Genomic DNA, 14,203 nt, shown 5'->3' on the forward strand with positions numbered 1-14,203 from the left:
ATCCTCACTGAAACAGAAACGCAAAACCACAGCAGCCAGTGCCCTTGCAGCTCAAAAGTCCACCTCTGCCCGAAACAGCAGAAGATTTGCTTGAAAATATTCTCTGTCTTCCAGGCATTATGATCACACAGCTGAAAAATGAATGGAATGAGATTATTTATGACTCATAGAATTATTAAAGGAAGTGAAGTTTATATGGAATCCTGAATTTAAAAAATCTGTTTGGATGTTTCTCTTGTAACAAAAGTAATATATTTTCATGTATTGAAATAAAAATATACAGACAGACAAGAAGAAAAACCTCAAGCCATAATTCAATCATTCATTCATTCATTACAGTGCTAATATATTCTTTTAGAACATTTTTTCATCAAGCCTTATGTTTATGCAACAAGCATATAACTGCACTACACATGCTGCCTCATACCCTATTTAATGTGTGCATAGATCATTCACAGTTCAGAAGTTAGGAGCTCAGGCCCCCATTAGACAGTGGGGACTTGGATCCCAGCTCTGTCCTGCCTGCAGGAGAATGGCCTTGAGCAACTCAGAGAATCACCCTGTGGACAGAGTGACAAGTTCCAGAGCTGTGAAGATTTCCTTGTCATTAACCAACATCAGAAGCATGCGACTAAAAGTTGGGAGAGCATTGCTTTAATCAATGGAACATGTGGGTTGGAAATACAAAGTACATTGGAGTTTGACTTGGAGAAAGATAGGGCTTGTATTCCAAGTGTAGAGATAAGGCTGGGAATAAATATAGCTCATTGGTCCAGCCCCTGTCTGGTTAAGCACAAAGTCTTGAGTTCAATTCCTAGTACCCACCAAAAGAACATTTTTCTTCCTTCTAAGTATAGAAGCAGAGGGCATCCACACACTGAGAGCTTTAAGATGGGATCAAATCAAGGAAGGAAAGGTAGAGAAGACCAGGGACTAAGCCGTGGGGCACTGCAGCATAGTTTGCAGGGGAAAATACAAAAAATTGGAAGAAAGAACTTAGGAGGAAGAAAGGAAACCAAGGCAATGCAGTGGCCTTAAAATAAGTGAAGAAGAGAGAAGAGGAAATAAGAAAACATGTCACCTGCTGGCGCTAGGTGAGAGAATTGAGGCTGGAGATTGGGATGTGGCCAGCCAACTGGGCAAGTAGACATAACATGGTGATCATAGAGATGCAGGAGCCACACACAAAAGGATTTCCAAGCCCTGCACCTGGGACCAATCAGAAAACACTTCAATTCTCCATCAATCAGGTTTCTGATAGGACAGCCTAGATCTGACGTCAGAAAAGGGCTATAAAAGATGGCAGCCACTGGCCTTAAGGCCACTGTGCGTTCTCTTGCTTTAGTGGTCTGTTCTCATGCCCAGCGTGTATTTCCTTTCTGCTTTAGTTGGTCTGCCCTCACTCTGCACAGTCTGTTTCTTTTCCTACCTTTATGTTACTTGCCTACCTTTAATAAGTGTAAAATCCCACTATCTTTTGCACTTACCTTGTCCAACTTTTTATTCAGGTCAACAAAAACTTGGGAAAAGTCTCTGAAAGGAGTCCCCGCACTCCAGAACTGACCATTGTAGCTGGTGACGTGTCATGTACAGTCTCGAGGAGCATTCTGGGTGGAGGGAAGATCTAGAACAGTGGGTCAAGGAGGGAACTGGAGAGAGGAACTGGAGAGAGGTAGCCAGGGCATTTCTAGCAAGAAGTTTTCTCACCTGGGCAACAAGTACGTGGAATAGGTGCTGGTGAAGAAAGGAGGCTAAGCCATTTTTAAAAGCCTTTTTAAGAATGAGAGAAATGATAGCACCTGTGCAGGTGGATAGTAATGATCTAGTACAGAGAATAAAACTGGTGATAAAGGATATGACAAAGAAATCTGCAGAGCTACTTGTGCATGGGCCAGAGAGGGACGAGGTCCAGCTCCTTGTGCAGGAGCTGCTTTGATGTGAGCACTGACTCTTTATGTTTGATAATGGTGGGGAAGGCCAGGTAGACGAGCCATCATTTTGAAGGCAACTGTTCTCTCTTGGCTGCTTCAGCTTTCTCACTGTGTCCTTCCTCCTGGTTCTGTCCATGGCACAGAGAGCATCAGAAACCCAAGCCACCCTCATTTCCAGCGCCTTGACCCTAGCAGAAGCTCTCTCCATAGCCCCATCTTCTCCATGCTTATACCAGAGATTCTCCCGTGAAGGCATCAGGAAAGCAGGGGCCATAATTTCAACTGTGTATATGAGTGTTAACTGCTGTACACCTGATGGTACTGGATGCTGTTATGTAAAGGAATTTGCATTTCCAGTGGGCACAGACACAGGCAGCCTCTGGAAGCACTGTCACAGGTACAGGATGTACAGAATGTACACACATGTAACTGCTTAACTGTGTGGATAAATGAGTGTGGGCATCAGGATTTGACAGTTGCAAACTGAAGCAAGTGTGTAAGAATTTGAAGTGTAGTAGAGCTGAAAATTGGTGAGGAAAGATGATGAGATGGCTTAGTTTCCTAAGGTGGCAAGGAAGAGAATTTGAACAATATGGATTTCTTTTGAGTTGGCAGCAGTCAACTCTGCTCAGCACTCCAACATCTCTGCTTTCTGGTCTCTCCTTTTTCTTCTCAGCACTGGAGATGAACCTAGCACCTTCACCCTGATCTCCATCCCTAGTCAATTTTTCATTTTTTTTGAGACTTGATGGACTGCATGGCTGTGATGAGGAGCCCCTCTCAGACCTGTCCCATCCTGAGTCTGCTCACCACTTAGTGGAAAGACACTCAGAACAAAAACTCAGAAACTGAGACAGAATGCAGTGTTTTAGTTAAGATGTTGTCAAGACATATAGAGCAGGAGAGAGGAGCTGCCCTTATGAGGTCAGCTTCAGACATGCTAGACACTCACCACACAAGCATGGGATGGTGTAGAGAGCCAGATGTTCCAAGTTTGACTCAGTGCAGACCAGACTGGAGATGTAAATTTGGGAATCATCAGGAAATATGTTTAAATACAGGGTCTGTGTGAGATGGCAAGAAAAAGTGATATAGAAAAAGGACCTATAGGGCTGGGGATTTAGCTCAGCAGCATAAGCACCTGCCTTGCAAGCAGGTGGTCGTGAGTTCAATCCCCGGTACCGATAAAAAGAAAAAAGAAAAAAAAAAAAAAAAAAAAAAGGACCTGTGACCCAGAGACAGGTTTGGAGGAGGAAGCTGAAAAGAGAAGAAATAGCCCATATTGTAACTCAAACATTGTAACCCAAATATTGTAATCCCTTTTCCAGTCGTCCTTACAATCTGGAAAGTTGTATTTGTAATCCCACTGAAATGTAATTGGAATCCCGGCAAGTTAATTCCAATCTACCACCTCCAATGCAACCCATGGCGGGAGTAAAGACACCAGGACAGATTCAAAGTTATGGGGAGCCAAGAGGTCCTAAGCCCAATCAAAGTGAGGATATGCAGACAAAGGCCTTGATCTCTGGCCTCCTTGAGTTTATTATCTCACGCAGAAGCGAGTAGTTCAAGGAGGAGTGACTGTGAGGATGGTGGGAACCACAGGAGCAAGGTGAGCTGAGCTGGCCAGAAGAAGAGCAAGCAGCTCTGCAGCACGCAGGGGAAAGCTATGCAGGAAGACCAGTCTGAAAAGCTCAGTTGGGAGAGCATATGAACGTTTTACAAGGCTGTTGCTTCAGTTTCTGACATGTAAACTTTTGCACCCTGGGAAGTCATGGCCTTTTATTTTGAGGCTCAAACCCACGTGAAATTCCTAGAGCTTTCTGGCTCTGTCATCCTGCTTGGTTCAACTATTTAACGGGGAACACAATGTAAGAAAGCAGGAAATTGTCGGTTGGCCTTAAAGATTACATATCAGTAACTCACCTGGTCTTCTTTGCATTGCTTAAAGCCAGTTGAAGACATAAGGAAATAATATTGTTCTGCACATACCAGTACATGGAGACAGGGTCTAGTTTAAACAGTGTAGAGGTAATAGTTCTGCATTCAAGGCGGACGGCCCACTTGGTCTTCTACAAACCCAGGCAGGAAGTGGGGAAGCCCAGGAAGGGTGGTGCCTCAGATCTCAAGAAGAAACAGTTCTCCAGGGACAATGACAAGTGAGGGCTGAGAACTGCTGGGGCTGCTGACATGGGGCCACTGGTGAATGGTATGGGTGTGTCTGGATGGAGGACACCTGACAGGAAGCTTTGGGAGGATCAGCATGAGAAGAGGGCAGACAACCCTTTTCAGGGATTTCTTGGCAAGAGGAGCAGAGAAACCCATCCATCCGTCAGTGATGGGGAAGGTGACATTCAAGGATGGCTCGTGTTTGTTATGGATTAAGGAACTCAAGACTCATGCCTGTAGCCTGCACTATTTTCAAACAAAGTGATGTCCTGATACAACCTGGTCATGCATTGGTCAGCACTGTTATCTCCGTGTAACAGAGGAATGAATACAAAGCCTGAGCACAGGAAGATGAGTAACTTCTGTGACTCAGCACAGGAAGATATGTAGCTTGGCCACATTATCATGGATAGAATTATAAATTATGAAACAGCATTCCGTTTCACAAGTAGATTTAATGTTATTGTCCAACAACCTGAATGGTGGTTCCCATGGGACCCTCATCACGATGCCCATTAGCAATAGCCCCCACACTGCCCTACACCGTCTGCAGGCACACTCCCCACACAATCTGCAAATAATTTGTGTTGTTTTCCACACTTCCACAGAAGGCATCTATATGAAGCTCAAATCTGGGAACAAGAGGAAAGCTCGTGAAAGGGCCAGGGGAGAGGAGCAATCTCAGGCTTCTAGCAGTGGTTAGAACAGAAGTAACTTGGGCAGTGAAATGTTTGTAGACTTCAGTCCTCTTCTCTCCAGAACTTGGCCAACAGCTTCAAAAGTGGAGGTCTGTGTGAGCTTTTATATACATGGATACACACGGAAGATGTGAATCAGCTCACTCAGTTAAGCTTCCTTACACACTGAGAAACCTGGACACCAAGCAGTGCTCCTAATCATTCTCCTATTCACTAGGTGACTGTCAGATATCTACCCACATGCAAAGCACTGCGTTAGGTACCATGCTGTAGAAAGGTCGAAGACAGCTGCTCTCACTGTCAAAGAACCTGGTTGCTAGTGGCAAGAATCACACAGAAATAGCTGTGAGACAGAAATGGTAACTTCTACAAAAGTAGTACTGACATAGGCTTTCTCACATTATAGGAGGAAGTGCTTGTTTCAGTTTGGCTAAAATTTTATGAAGGTAGTGACACTTGAGTGAAATTTAGCTGTGCAGAAATGGAACAAAGGTATTTCAGAAAAAACAGCATGAATAAAAATATGGTGATGTGAAAGTGTGCAGCTATGGAAATAGTGACTGGACACTACAAATTTTTATTATGCATTTTCCGAATTGACAAATCCCAGTGGTACAACTACTATAATGAGCTAGTCCAAGGAAGGCTTTTTTTCAGTCTTAAAAAATGTGCAAGAAAAAAATGTGCATGACCAGGCACAGTGGCACATATCTGTAATGAGGCAGGACAGCTGTGAGTTTGAGGTCAGCCTGGGCTACACAGTGAGTTTGAGAGCAGGTTGAAGTACACAGCAAAACCCTGTCTCATAAAAACCCCAACAGACAAATGAACAAACAAGCTGTACATATGTTCAAAAAAGTGGATGATTGTTTGCTGTCTTCTTCAGTACTAGGAATTGTCCCAGGGCCCCACATGCCAAGCAAGCTCTCGATACCACGAGTCACATCCCCAGATTTTTAATCTTACAGCACAGTTGCCCAGGCTGGCCTTGAATTTTCTATCTTCTTGTCTAAAACTCTGGTGCAGCCATGCCCCACCATGCTGGTGACTGATGGGTTTTGAAGTTAGATGAATCTTATCTGGACTTTGTCACTGTTAGTTGCACAGCACTGGGAGAATCTGAGTTTGAGTTCTCATCTCTGGAGTGGGGTCCACAAAGCTGAGCTTGTTGATTTGAGGATTTGGAAACACATGACACATGGCAGGTGCTTAGCTGATGCCAAACAGCATAAACAGCTGAGTTCGAGGCATAGCCCATCTTGAACACCGAGCTAAAAACCTGGCACTTCTTTGGGCACAACTGTGACAGAGGGTTTATCTGACAGAAGCTGTCAGACAATAAGCTAGGTGACTGCCAGGGTCCAAGGAGGCATCATAAAACAAAGGCAGTTTATTTCTGGAATATCAGGCTGTCAACTAGAATATCGGATTATCTGCATTCACTGCTTTTTTTTCTTTCAAAATATACTTTCCTTTTTTATTTTTCTGAGACAGACTCTTTGTCTAGACTGGGCATCCAGGGTGGACCTGAACTCATTCTCTAGCCGGGGCTGGCATGAACTCGAGGAAATCCTCTTGCCTCAGTTTTTGGTTCAGAGTTGTGATCCGCCAGGCCTGGCTCGGGTTTAGCTGAGTCTGAGGAACGCGAGTTGAGGACCTAGATGGTTCTGTCAGCAACAAAATGCAAGCAAACACATATGAAGTCGAATTTTGGGTTTAAATCCTGGAACTGTGTAGGCAAGACACAAGACAGGAAACATGGCCTTTGTTGGCACCTCTTACAGTCTGAACTTTTATTACTTATCGTTATTGCGCAAAATCCCCTGCCCGCAGGCAGGCTGAAGAATGCCCGAGGGCACCTCTTTTTCTGGCGCGGATGGGACCGGCACCAACCCGGAGGGGCGCACCCAGACGTCATCACGCCGTGCGGCGCGAGCTGCGCCTCAGCCGACGTCATTCACAGCGAGACGCCGGGGGCGGGACGACCGCGGGCCGCGAGCCCCCTAGCGGCCTCGGTCAGCAATTCCCGCCCCCGCCGTGTAGCGCACCCCCACTTCCGGCGGCCAGTCCCGACGCACGCGCCACTTCCGGCGGCCGCTGCGCCAGCGGGGGAGGCGGTAGAACGGCTGCAGGCCTGTGTTGCTGAGCGGCGTCTCTCGCTCCGGTATCATGGCCGAGTCCCCCGCTGCCGCGGAGACGGCGTCCGCCGCAGGTCCAGCCGGGGAGCCCGGGGACAGCGATCTCAAGTGTGTGTTCTGCCGCATCGCACGGGGGCAGGAGCCTGGCACCGAGCTGCTGCACTGCGAGGTGGGCGCGCAGCGCGTGGGGGCCGGGCGAGGTCTTTGGCGAGGGGCGGTGCTTTGGGGTCTCTGCTTTTCTTCCAGGGATGTGCCTCTTCTAGACGATTTGCTGACTTGTGTCTTTAGAGACAGCGCCTCGCTGTATAGTCCAGGCTGCCTTGAACTCACCGCGATCCTCCTGTCTCAGCCTCCCGACTGCTCGGTTACTGTGTGCGCCGCCACGCCACGCCTTTCCAGAGGTTTATAACTCTGCACATCCATATACATTACTAATGCCGATGAGCAAAGTGGTAGAAAGTAGAGACAGTGATGGCAATCAGAAAGGATATTGGGTCGGCGAGAATCAGGCAGGTGAAGGGTTGGCTCTGAAGTCGAACTGTGACCTAATAGCCTGAATTGCGCTGCCGCGTTGGCAGCTGAGATTGGGCCCCAGAGTTTCGCCCCGGCGTCCTGGACAGGTGCCCTTCACAGTCTTACCTGCAGCTGTTGTGCTCGGCTTTAGAGAAAGTAACTGCAGAGAGTCGGCTGGGAAGACTGGTGGCCGTTGCGTTTTCATTCATTAATAATAAATCGAACTCCTCCCGAGTACGTGGTTATGGAGACTCGGGGGGGGGGCAAAATGAAAGGGTGGGCATTGGGCCGACTTCTAAGTTAGAGGGTGGAGTGGGTACAGAGGAGGGAGCCCGTCGCAGTGCCCTCTACTAGCTGCGGTCAGGGGTGACACACACACTGGCCTTGGAACCCTGAGCCTTTGCACGGACCCACATCCCCAGCGCTTTGTTACTTTTTATTTATTTTGAGGCAGAGTCTTGCAGAGTCGCTGAGTTGCCTGGGCTGGGCTTCAATTTGCAGTCGTCCTGCTTCAGGCTCCCAGGATGCTAAGATAACAGATTTGCAACATCAGGCCGCTGGAACCCTCAGTTTGGTGGACCTTTAAAAGAGGAGCTGAGCCAGCGACCCGGAAGAGACCTGACTGTGTCTCCATCATGCCTTGCTGTGCTGGTCATGAACCGAGGCCGGCAGGAGGGAGAACACTTCTCAGTGGGTCCCTCCAGGGCCGCGTGGAGTAAGGAGTGATGGTGGCGTTGAGGGACGGTTGGATGGAGCCTTGCTAAGGGGCAGGGGAAGCAGTGAAGGAGAAGGAATGGAGGGACCTCGAGGAGGGGCCGTATCCCGCCCAGTTCCTGAGGTTCAGGGAGGTGACCTCTGCTCTGCCCGCCCTGGGCCAGTGGGACAGGACTGGCTCGGGCTCTGAAGTCTCTGACCCTGAGAGCTCCTGAAGCCTGAGGTGCAGCTCTTGGGGGAGGGGACACCTTCTAAGGGATGTGACGAGCTGGAGACGCTGGAGCTTAGAACACCTTGAGTCCTCATGCAGAGAGGTCTGAAGCGGCCCAGGGATCTCAGCCTGTGCCCGTCCTGGCCCAGCCACTGCTGAAGGAGGCATAGTTTGCAGGCTCGCTGCCTGCGTCAGGCTTGCATTCTGGCTGCAGGAAGTAGACGGCAAACCCTAACGGGGAAGATTCAGTTGATACCGTGGTGAAAAACACAAAAAGGAGTGGAACAGGTAAAATTCTAGTCCTGTGAGCCCTGGTGGAGAGGAAGGGAGTACAAGGATGGCAGTGACTCGAGGTTAGGAGAGAGAGCTGGGTAGACAGATGGCTGGGTCCCCGGGACTGCGTGCTCAGTGTCAGGTCGGTGACAGAGCCGTGGACAGTTGTGCTGACCCAGAATTGGGGTATCGCTGTGCAGTTGTTGTGGGTAAACAGTGAGATGATGCTAAGAACTCCTGAGGAGAGAGCAGTTACGGTGATGGACCATGGGATCTCATTGGGCCAGAGAAGGAGACAGGAAGAAGCTTCCAGGAGAAAGGTCGTTGCTCGTGAACTCACTGCTGTGGGCTAGGCCAGAACCCCAAGGGACCAAGCTCTGCTTCACCCTTAGCTTACTGACAGTCAAACGAAGCAGTGAGATGGAAAGCATGTTTAGGACCCACAAAGTTTTGTTTTTTGGTACTGGGACTCAAACTCATGACCTCACACTTGCCAGGCAGGCACTTTGCTGTTGAGCTGTATCCCCAGCTCAGGGCCTGTAAATTATTATTATGGCATGCCCAGGACCGTTTCAGTAGTTCAAACCCAGGCCTGAAAGAGGCCAGCAGAGGTGAAGCAAATGTGTTGATATATGACTGCTTTGAAATGGCTAAAGGTGTAGTAACCCCAGGATATGTAAATGCTAAACGATATTCTTGTTATTGAGGAAAATTTTACTTTGGAAAAAATTTGAAAAGTTTATTCATCAGCCTTTCATACAAGTACATACTAAGCACAGGAAGATCTTGGCTTAAAGGTAGGATGGGAAAATGTATCATAAAATCAACCATTCTGGGATTATTGGTAACGAAGCTGTTATAGACTTTACTCACAATTGGTTTTCTGCAGTTATGTTTATATAACTTTTTAGTTTTTAGACTAAATGGCCATGTGATGATAGCACTTGTTTTTATGTACATGATCCATAGTCATAAAACGATTAAAAAGCTCACTCGTGACAGAAGGAGCCTTTCGCTGTTGGAGCCTTCTGTTGGTGCAAGCGCAGTGCTTTTAAAAACTGACCAAGCGCCTGTGGCTTTCCCTTTAGAACGAAGACCTGGTTTGCTTCAGAGATATCAAGCCAGCAGCGCCGCATCATTACCTCGTGGTGCCAAAGAAGCACATCAGGAATTGCAGAGATCTGGGCAGAGATCACATAGAACTGGGTGAGAGCACGGCAGCGTTCACTTCCACTTTCCGGCATCCCTCTTTGCCCACCTGTTGTCTTCTTTGTTAGTGATTGTTCTGGACAGAGTGTGATACTCAGGCTTTCATTACCAGGATGGGGGTGGCTGCCTGGTTTGGCATACTGTCCCCAGGGTCCTCCAAGGGAGGCTTGCGTTCTTTTTTGTTTTTCAGCCTGAATACTGGGCTGTTTACACAGATGCAGATACAGATACACTCCACTCACTCTCTGATAGTCTTGTTGGTTAATTTAGTATGTCGGCCACTGTGAATGACGCTGTAATGAGCATGGTTTCTTGTTAATCTGAGCAATTTCTGCTTAATGACTTAGCTTACTGATGAGTAGCAGGAGGCTGCAGTGTGGTCAGATGACCTGAGCAGCCAGGCCACCACAAATGCCCGCAGTTGTCTGTGCTCCTGACCTTTTGTGAAGGTGACACTGCCCTGGGGCTCTGCCTGGGCCTTCATTTCAGTTGTGGCCTCACAGAGGTCTGGGCTGCTGAAGGTGTCTTGAAGTGTTTCCCCTGATCTCAAGTTCAAGCCCAGCCTGGGGGTGTGGCTCAGGTCTAACGCCCTGGGTTCATCTCCAGCGCCACCAAAAACCCAAGAAGGTTGCTCACTTGATGCATCGTTAGTGTCTCCTATAGAGTAATTTCCCCTGTTTTACAGTTGAGAACATGATGACTGTTGGAAAAACTATCCTTGAAAAGAATAATTTCACGGACTTCACAGATGTGAGGTACGTATGAGTCAGAAATCAAGGATGCGGGACCGAGTTTTGTGATAGTTTGAACTGAGAAGTACATAAAGTACTGGAGGCCGAAACAGCCATGAGGCCGCTTCCCTTTGTTCCATGTGTGCATTCCTGTTGATTTATATATATGTGAATTTTCTTAGACTTGTACATCATTTAAAAATACGTTACGAGATTTGTAGCAGGAAAGTAACTTGAAATCACTGCTGCATTCAACTCTAGCATTTGCTGAACTTGGAGCAAAAGCACCTTATGTTCAGTTAACTGTTTTAATCAAGCTAAGCAGTGCTTTTGACCATAAAAGATGTGGATTCACTTCACATCAGGCGGCCAGGAGGAGGAGGTGTGGGGAGAGGCTGCTTGGACTCCTGAGCTGGGAATCCACACGCAGTGGCCTCTCCTCTCACGGTGGCAGCTGCTCTGCCCATTCAAGGGCTCCAGGGTTCATGTGCGCATGTGAAAGCCCTCGGCAAGCTGTGGGCGTCCTCCTAGTACAAGGACAGGGCTCCGGCCTGAAGCCACAGGGAGGCCCTTGCACCCGTGGGAACCAGAGTGGAATGAGTGGAAGGCGGCAGCCCCGAGCTGCAGTCACACTTCCCTGCTGTGCCCGTGCAGGGCCTCTTCCCTTTTTCTGTTTTTAATCGCAGTCCAGCTGTGCTGCCCAGGCTGGTCTTGGAGTCCAACTGGAGTAACAGTCCCAGGAGCTGGGCCTGCAGGCTGTTGTGCCAGATCTTAGGGTTTTCATCTTTGAAATGAAATGGTGAGCAGACCATTGAGTGTCTTCCAGATTTGGGATTGAACCCTGTCCCCTCTGTTGGCCGGTGACTGAGGCCTGTCACTGCCTCGCTGCTGGCCGAAGGTCTGACTCCAGCGTGTGCTCCGCGTAGCCCTAACCCTTTCCAAGCCACCCTCCCAAGGCTCCCACTGCTGCTGGCTTTCCAGGGTGGCCTTGGTCCTCTCGGCCTAGACAGGCTTGCAGAACTGCTTGGAAACTGATTTTGAAGACACTAAATCATATTTGAAAAATTTTTCTGTAGTTAAGGAGTTTTCTTGTAAGTGTTTGATAAAGCAAGCAATTATAAATAGTGTTCAGTAAGAAATTTAGGTGATGATGGGGCAGTGGTGCACTACAGTCACCAGGCGATTTTGCAGGTGGGGTTAGAATTGGGAGTTCCTGGCCAGCCCAGGTGATTTAATAAGACCGTGTTTCAAAAGCAGTGGGGCTGTAACTGGTGGAACACTTGCCCGAAATCCGCTATCACAACAAAAGTTTTTAAAGGCCACTGTGATGTTAGTGGGCTGAGGATCTGGAGGGAAATGCCTGTGTGCTTTACTAAAGAGAAAGCGCCCTCTGCTGGCCGTGCCTTTGAATGCAGGGGCACCGCTGCTGTACCCGTGTCCAGTCATTTTCGTAGCCCATTGCAGAGGCCTCCCTTAGTGGAATTCAAGTTTAATGTAATAAGGACTGCAGAGATAAGAGAAAATGTCTACTTAGAACTTACAACAGTTATCCTGAGGCATGCTTGCTGTGAAGGCCTTCTTCCATTAAATGCAGGAGAAAAGTCACACACAGGTGACAGCATGTTTGTCCTGGGTGACCTGTTTTGGGTTTCTTTAGTACTTGCGTATTTGACCTGGGAAGTAGCAGACACTGCTGTGGTCAGCCAGCCTCATGTCTGTTGCAGGATGGGCTTCCACACGCCACCTTTCTGCTCCATCTCTCACCTGCACTTGCATGTGATGGCGCCCGTCAGCCAGTTTGGCTTCTTGTCCAGGTTGGTTTACAGAGTGAATTCCTATTGGTTCATCACGGTAAGTTCCAATTATTTGTCCTTTTTGTTGCAGGTCTGTACTTCTTGGCAACCCAGGGCATGCACAGCTTTCCTAGGCATGACTTACTGTTTTACCAAAATAAAATCATCAGCATTGGGGTTTTTAGGCCTCCAGATCCATGGCTAGGACTTCTCATTGTAAGCGCCTCATGAAGTAGAAAAGATCGACACTAGGAATTTGGACTCTGGAGTCAAATCCATAGCTCCACTGCTCACTTGAGGGACCATTTACAAATTACATACAATTTTTTTTTGTTTTTTTTTTGGTCTTTTTCCTTTTTATTAGTACCGGGGATCGAACTCACGACTGCCTGCTTGCAAGGCAGGCGCTTATGCCGCTGAGCTAAATCCCCAGCCCCACATACAATTTTTAAGGCTGGAGCTTTTTCTTGTGGGGTGCTGGGGGTGGAGCCAGGATCCCGTGCGTGTTAGACAAGCACTGTGGCTCCGAGCTACACCCCAGGTCAGGCTCACAGTCTTTAGTACCTTCATGTAGGTGCAGGGCCTACTTGGAGAGTTGAAAAGAGGTGTTGAGATGATTCATGTGTCAAACCTCACAAGCCTGGGGATGTGGCTGGATGCCTGAGCGCCCAGCTCGAGTGTGTGAACCCCTGTTAGATCCACGGCTGCTAGCTAGATCCCCAGCGCTGTGGTCAATACATAGTACAGTGCACAGCGCTCGGTGAGAGTTACCGGCTGCTGCTTCTGTCATCACCACCAGTGTCGTGGAAACGGAGCTCTTGTAATTTTTGGTCAGTTTGTGCTCCTTAGGGAGAGGAGTTTGATACTAGCATCAGCTGCCTGGCCTGAGGTTGAAGCTTTTGGCCCGCAATACTGCAGAATTGTATGTTGTTGAGGCAACGTGGGATAAAGTGCGGCTCGTGGTAGGCGTGTGGTGTGGTGGCTGCCTTAGTTCCTGACTTGCTGGGCTTACTTGCCTGGTAATTTACCAGGCTCTTATTGTATGGATCCCTGGTAATGAGTGAGCCAATGTCTCCCTTATTTGTTTGTTTGTTGTCTTTATTTATTTATTTTTTAAAGACGGGGTCTCACTATGCAGTTCAGACTGGTCTTGAACTCACTTTGTAGCCCTGGCTGGTCTCGAACTTGTAACGATCCTCCTGCCGCACCTCCCAAGTAATGGGATTACAGGCATGCACCACCATTCCTATTTCCTATATCTGAATAATCATCAAAAATAGTATTGATTTGACATTGGTTTATAGCAAGTGCTATTACTCTAGCTCGAGTCCAGAAGGAATTAAGAAAGCACTGGATTGAGTGAGGGGTGTGGCCTGGTGCCAGAGCTTGCCTAGTGCACGGGCTGTGGGTCAGGCCCCATGGGGAAAACAAAAAAAAAAAAAAGAGGTAACACTTTGGAAACTTTGTGCTTTAGACACATGCCTCTCTTCAATTCATCCCGATGAGTTCATTTCATTAATACATTTAACACCTCTGTTGGTTGTCTGTATCTGAAATAAATAAGTCAGACATTCTGAAAGATAGGAAGTATGTCTTTTTGTAACATCAGTGGGATTAAAAAAGAATTTTTTGCCCTTTTTGTTTTTCTAATTTTCTTTCAGATCTTGGTCTCCTAGAAACAGCTTAATTTAAACACTTTTTGGGGTCTGTGTGTAGAGCTCAGTGGAAGGATGCATCACCTTACATAAAACCTTAGCTAGAAAAAGTGTAGGATCTGCTAGTGGTTCATCTTGGCCATCTGAACTGTTCTTAAAACTGAGGTT

The 14,203-nt window shown here is 47.7% G+C and overlaps 1 protein-coding gene across 3 annotated transcripts in view; it reads left to right on the forward strand.

Annotated features, from left to right (window-relative positions):
* Positions 1-6,837: 6,837 nt before the first annotated feature.
* LOC100728385 (tRNA (guanine(10)-N2)-methyltransferase homolog) overlaps positions 6,838-14,203 on the forward strand; it is a 64,435-nt gene continuing 57,069 nt past the window's right edge. The window contains exons 1-4 of one of the 3 annotated variants that reach the window (XM_063235050.1): positions 6,838-7,105; positions 9,736-9,853; positions 10,542-10,611; positions 12,312-12,438. In XM_063235050.1, the coding sequence (XP_063091120.1) occupies positions 6,968-7,105; positions 9,736-9,853; positions 10,542-10,611; positions 12,312-12,438 (453 nt within the window). In that variant the 5' untranslated portion in view covers positions 6,838-6,967. The remainder of the gene's footprint in view (positions 7,106-9,735; positions 9,854-10,541; positions 10,612-12,311; positions 12,439-14,203) is intronic. The other 2 variants (XM_063235049.1, XM_063235051.1) reach the window with 2 other exon arrangements.

Source organism: Cavia porcellus, unplaced genomic scaffold, assembly GCF_034190915.1.
Source record: "Cavia porcellus strain 051 isolate PalLab524CR breed Dunkin Hartley unplaced genomic scaffold, mCavPor4.1 scaffold_24, whole genome shotgun sequence".
NCBI lineage: Eukaryota > Metazoa > Chordata > Mammalia > Rodentia > Caviidae > Cavia > Cavia porcellus.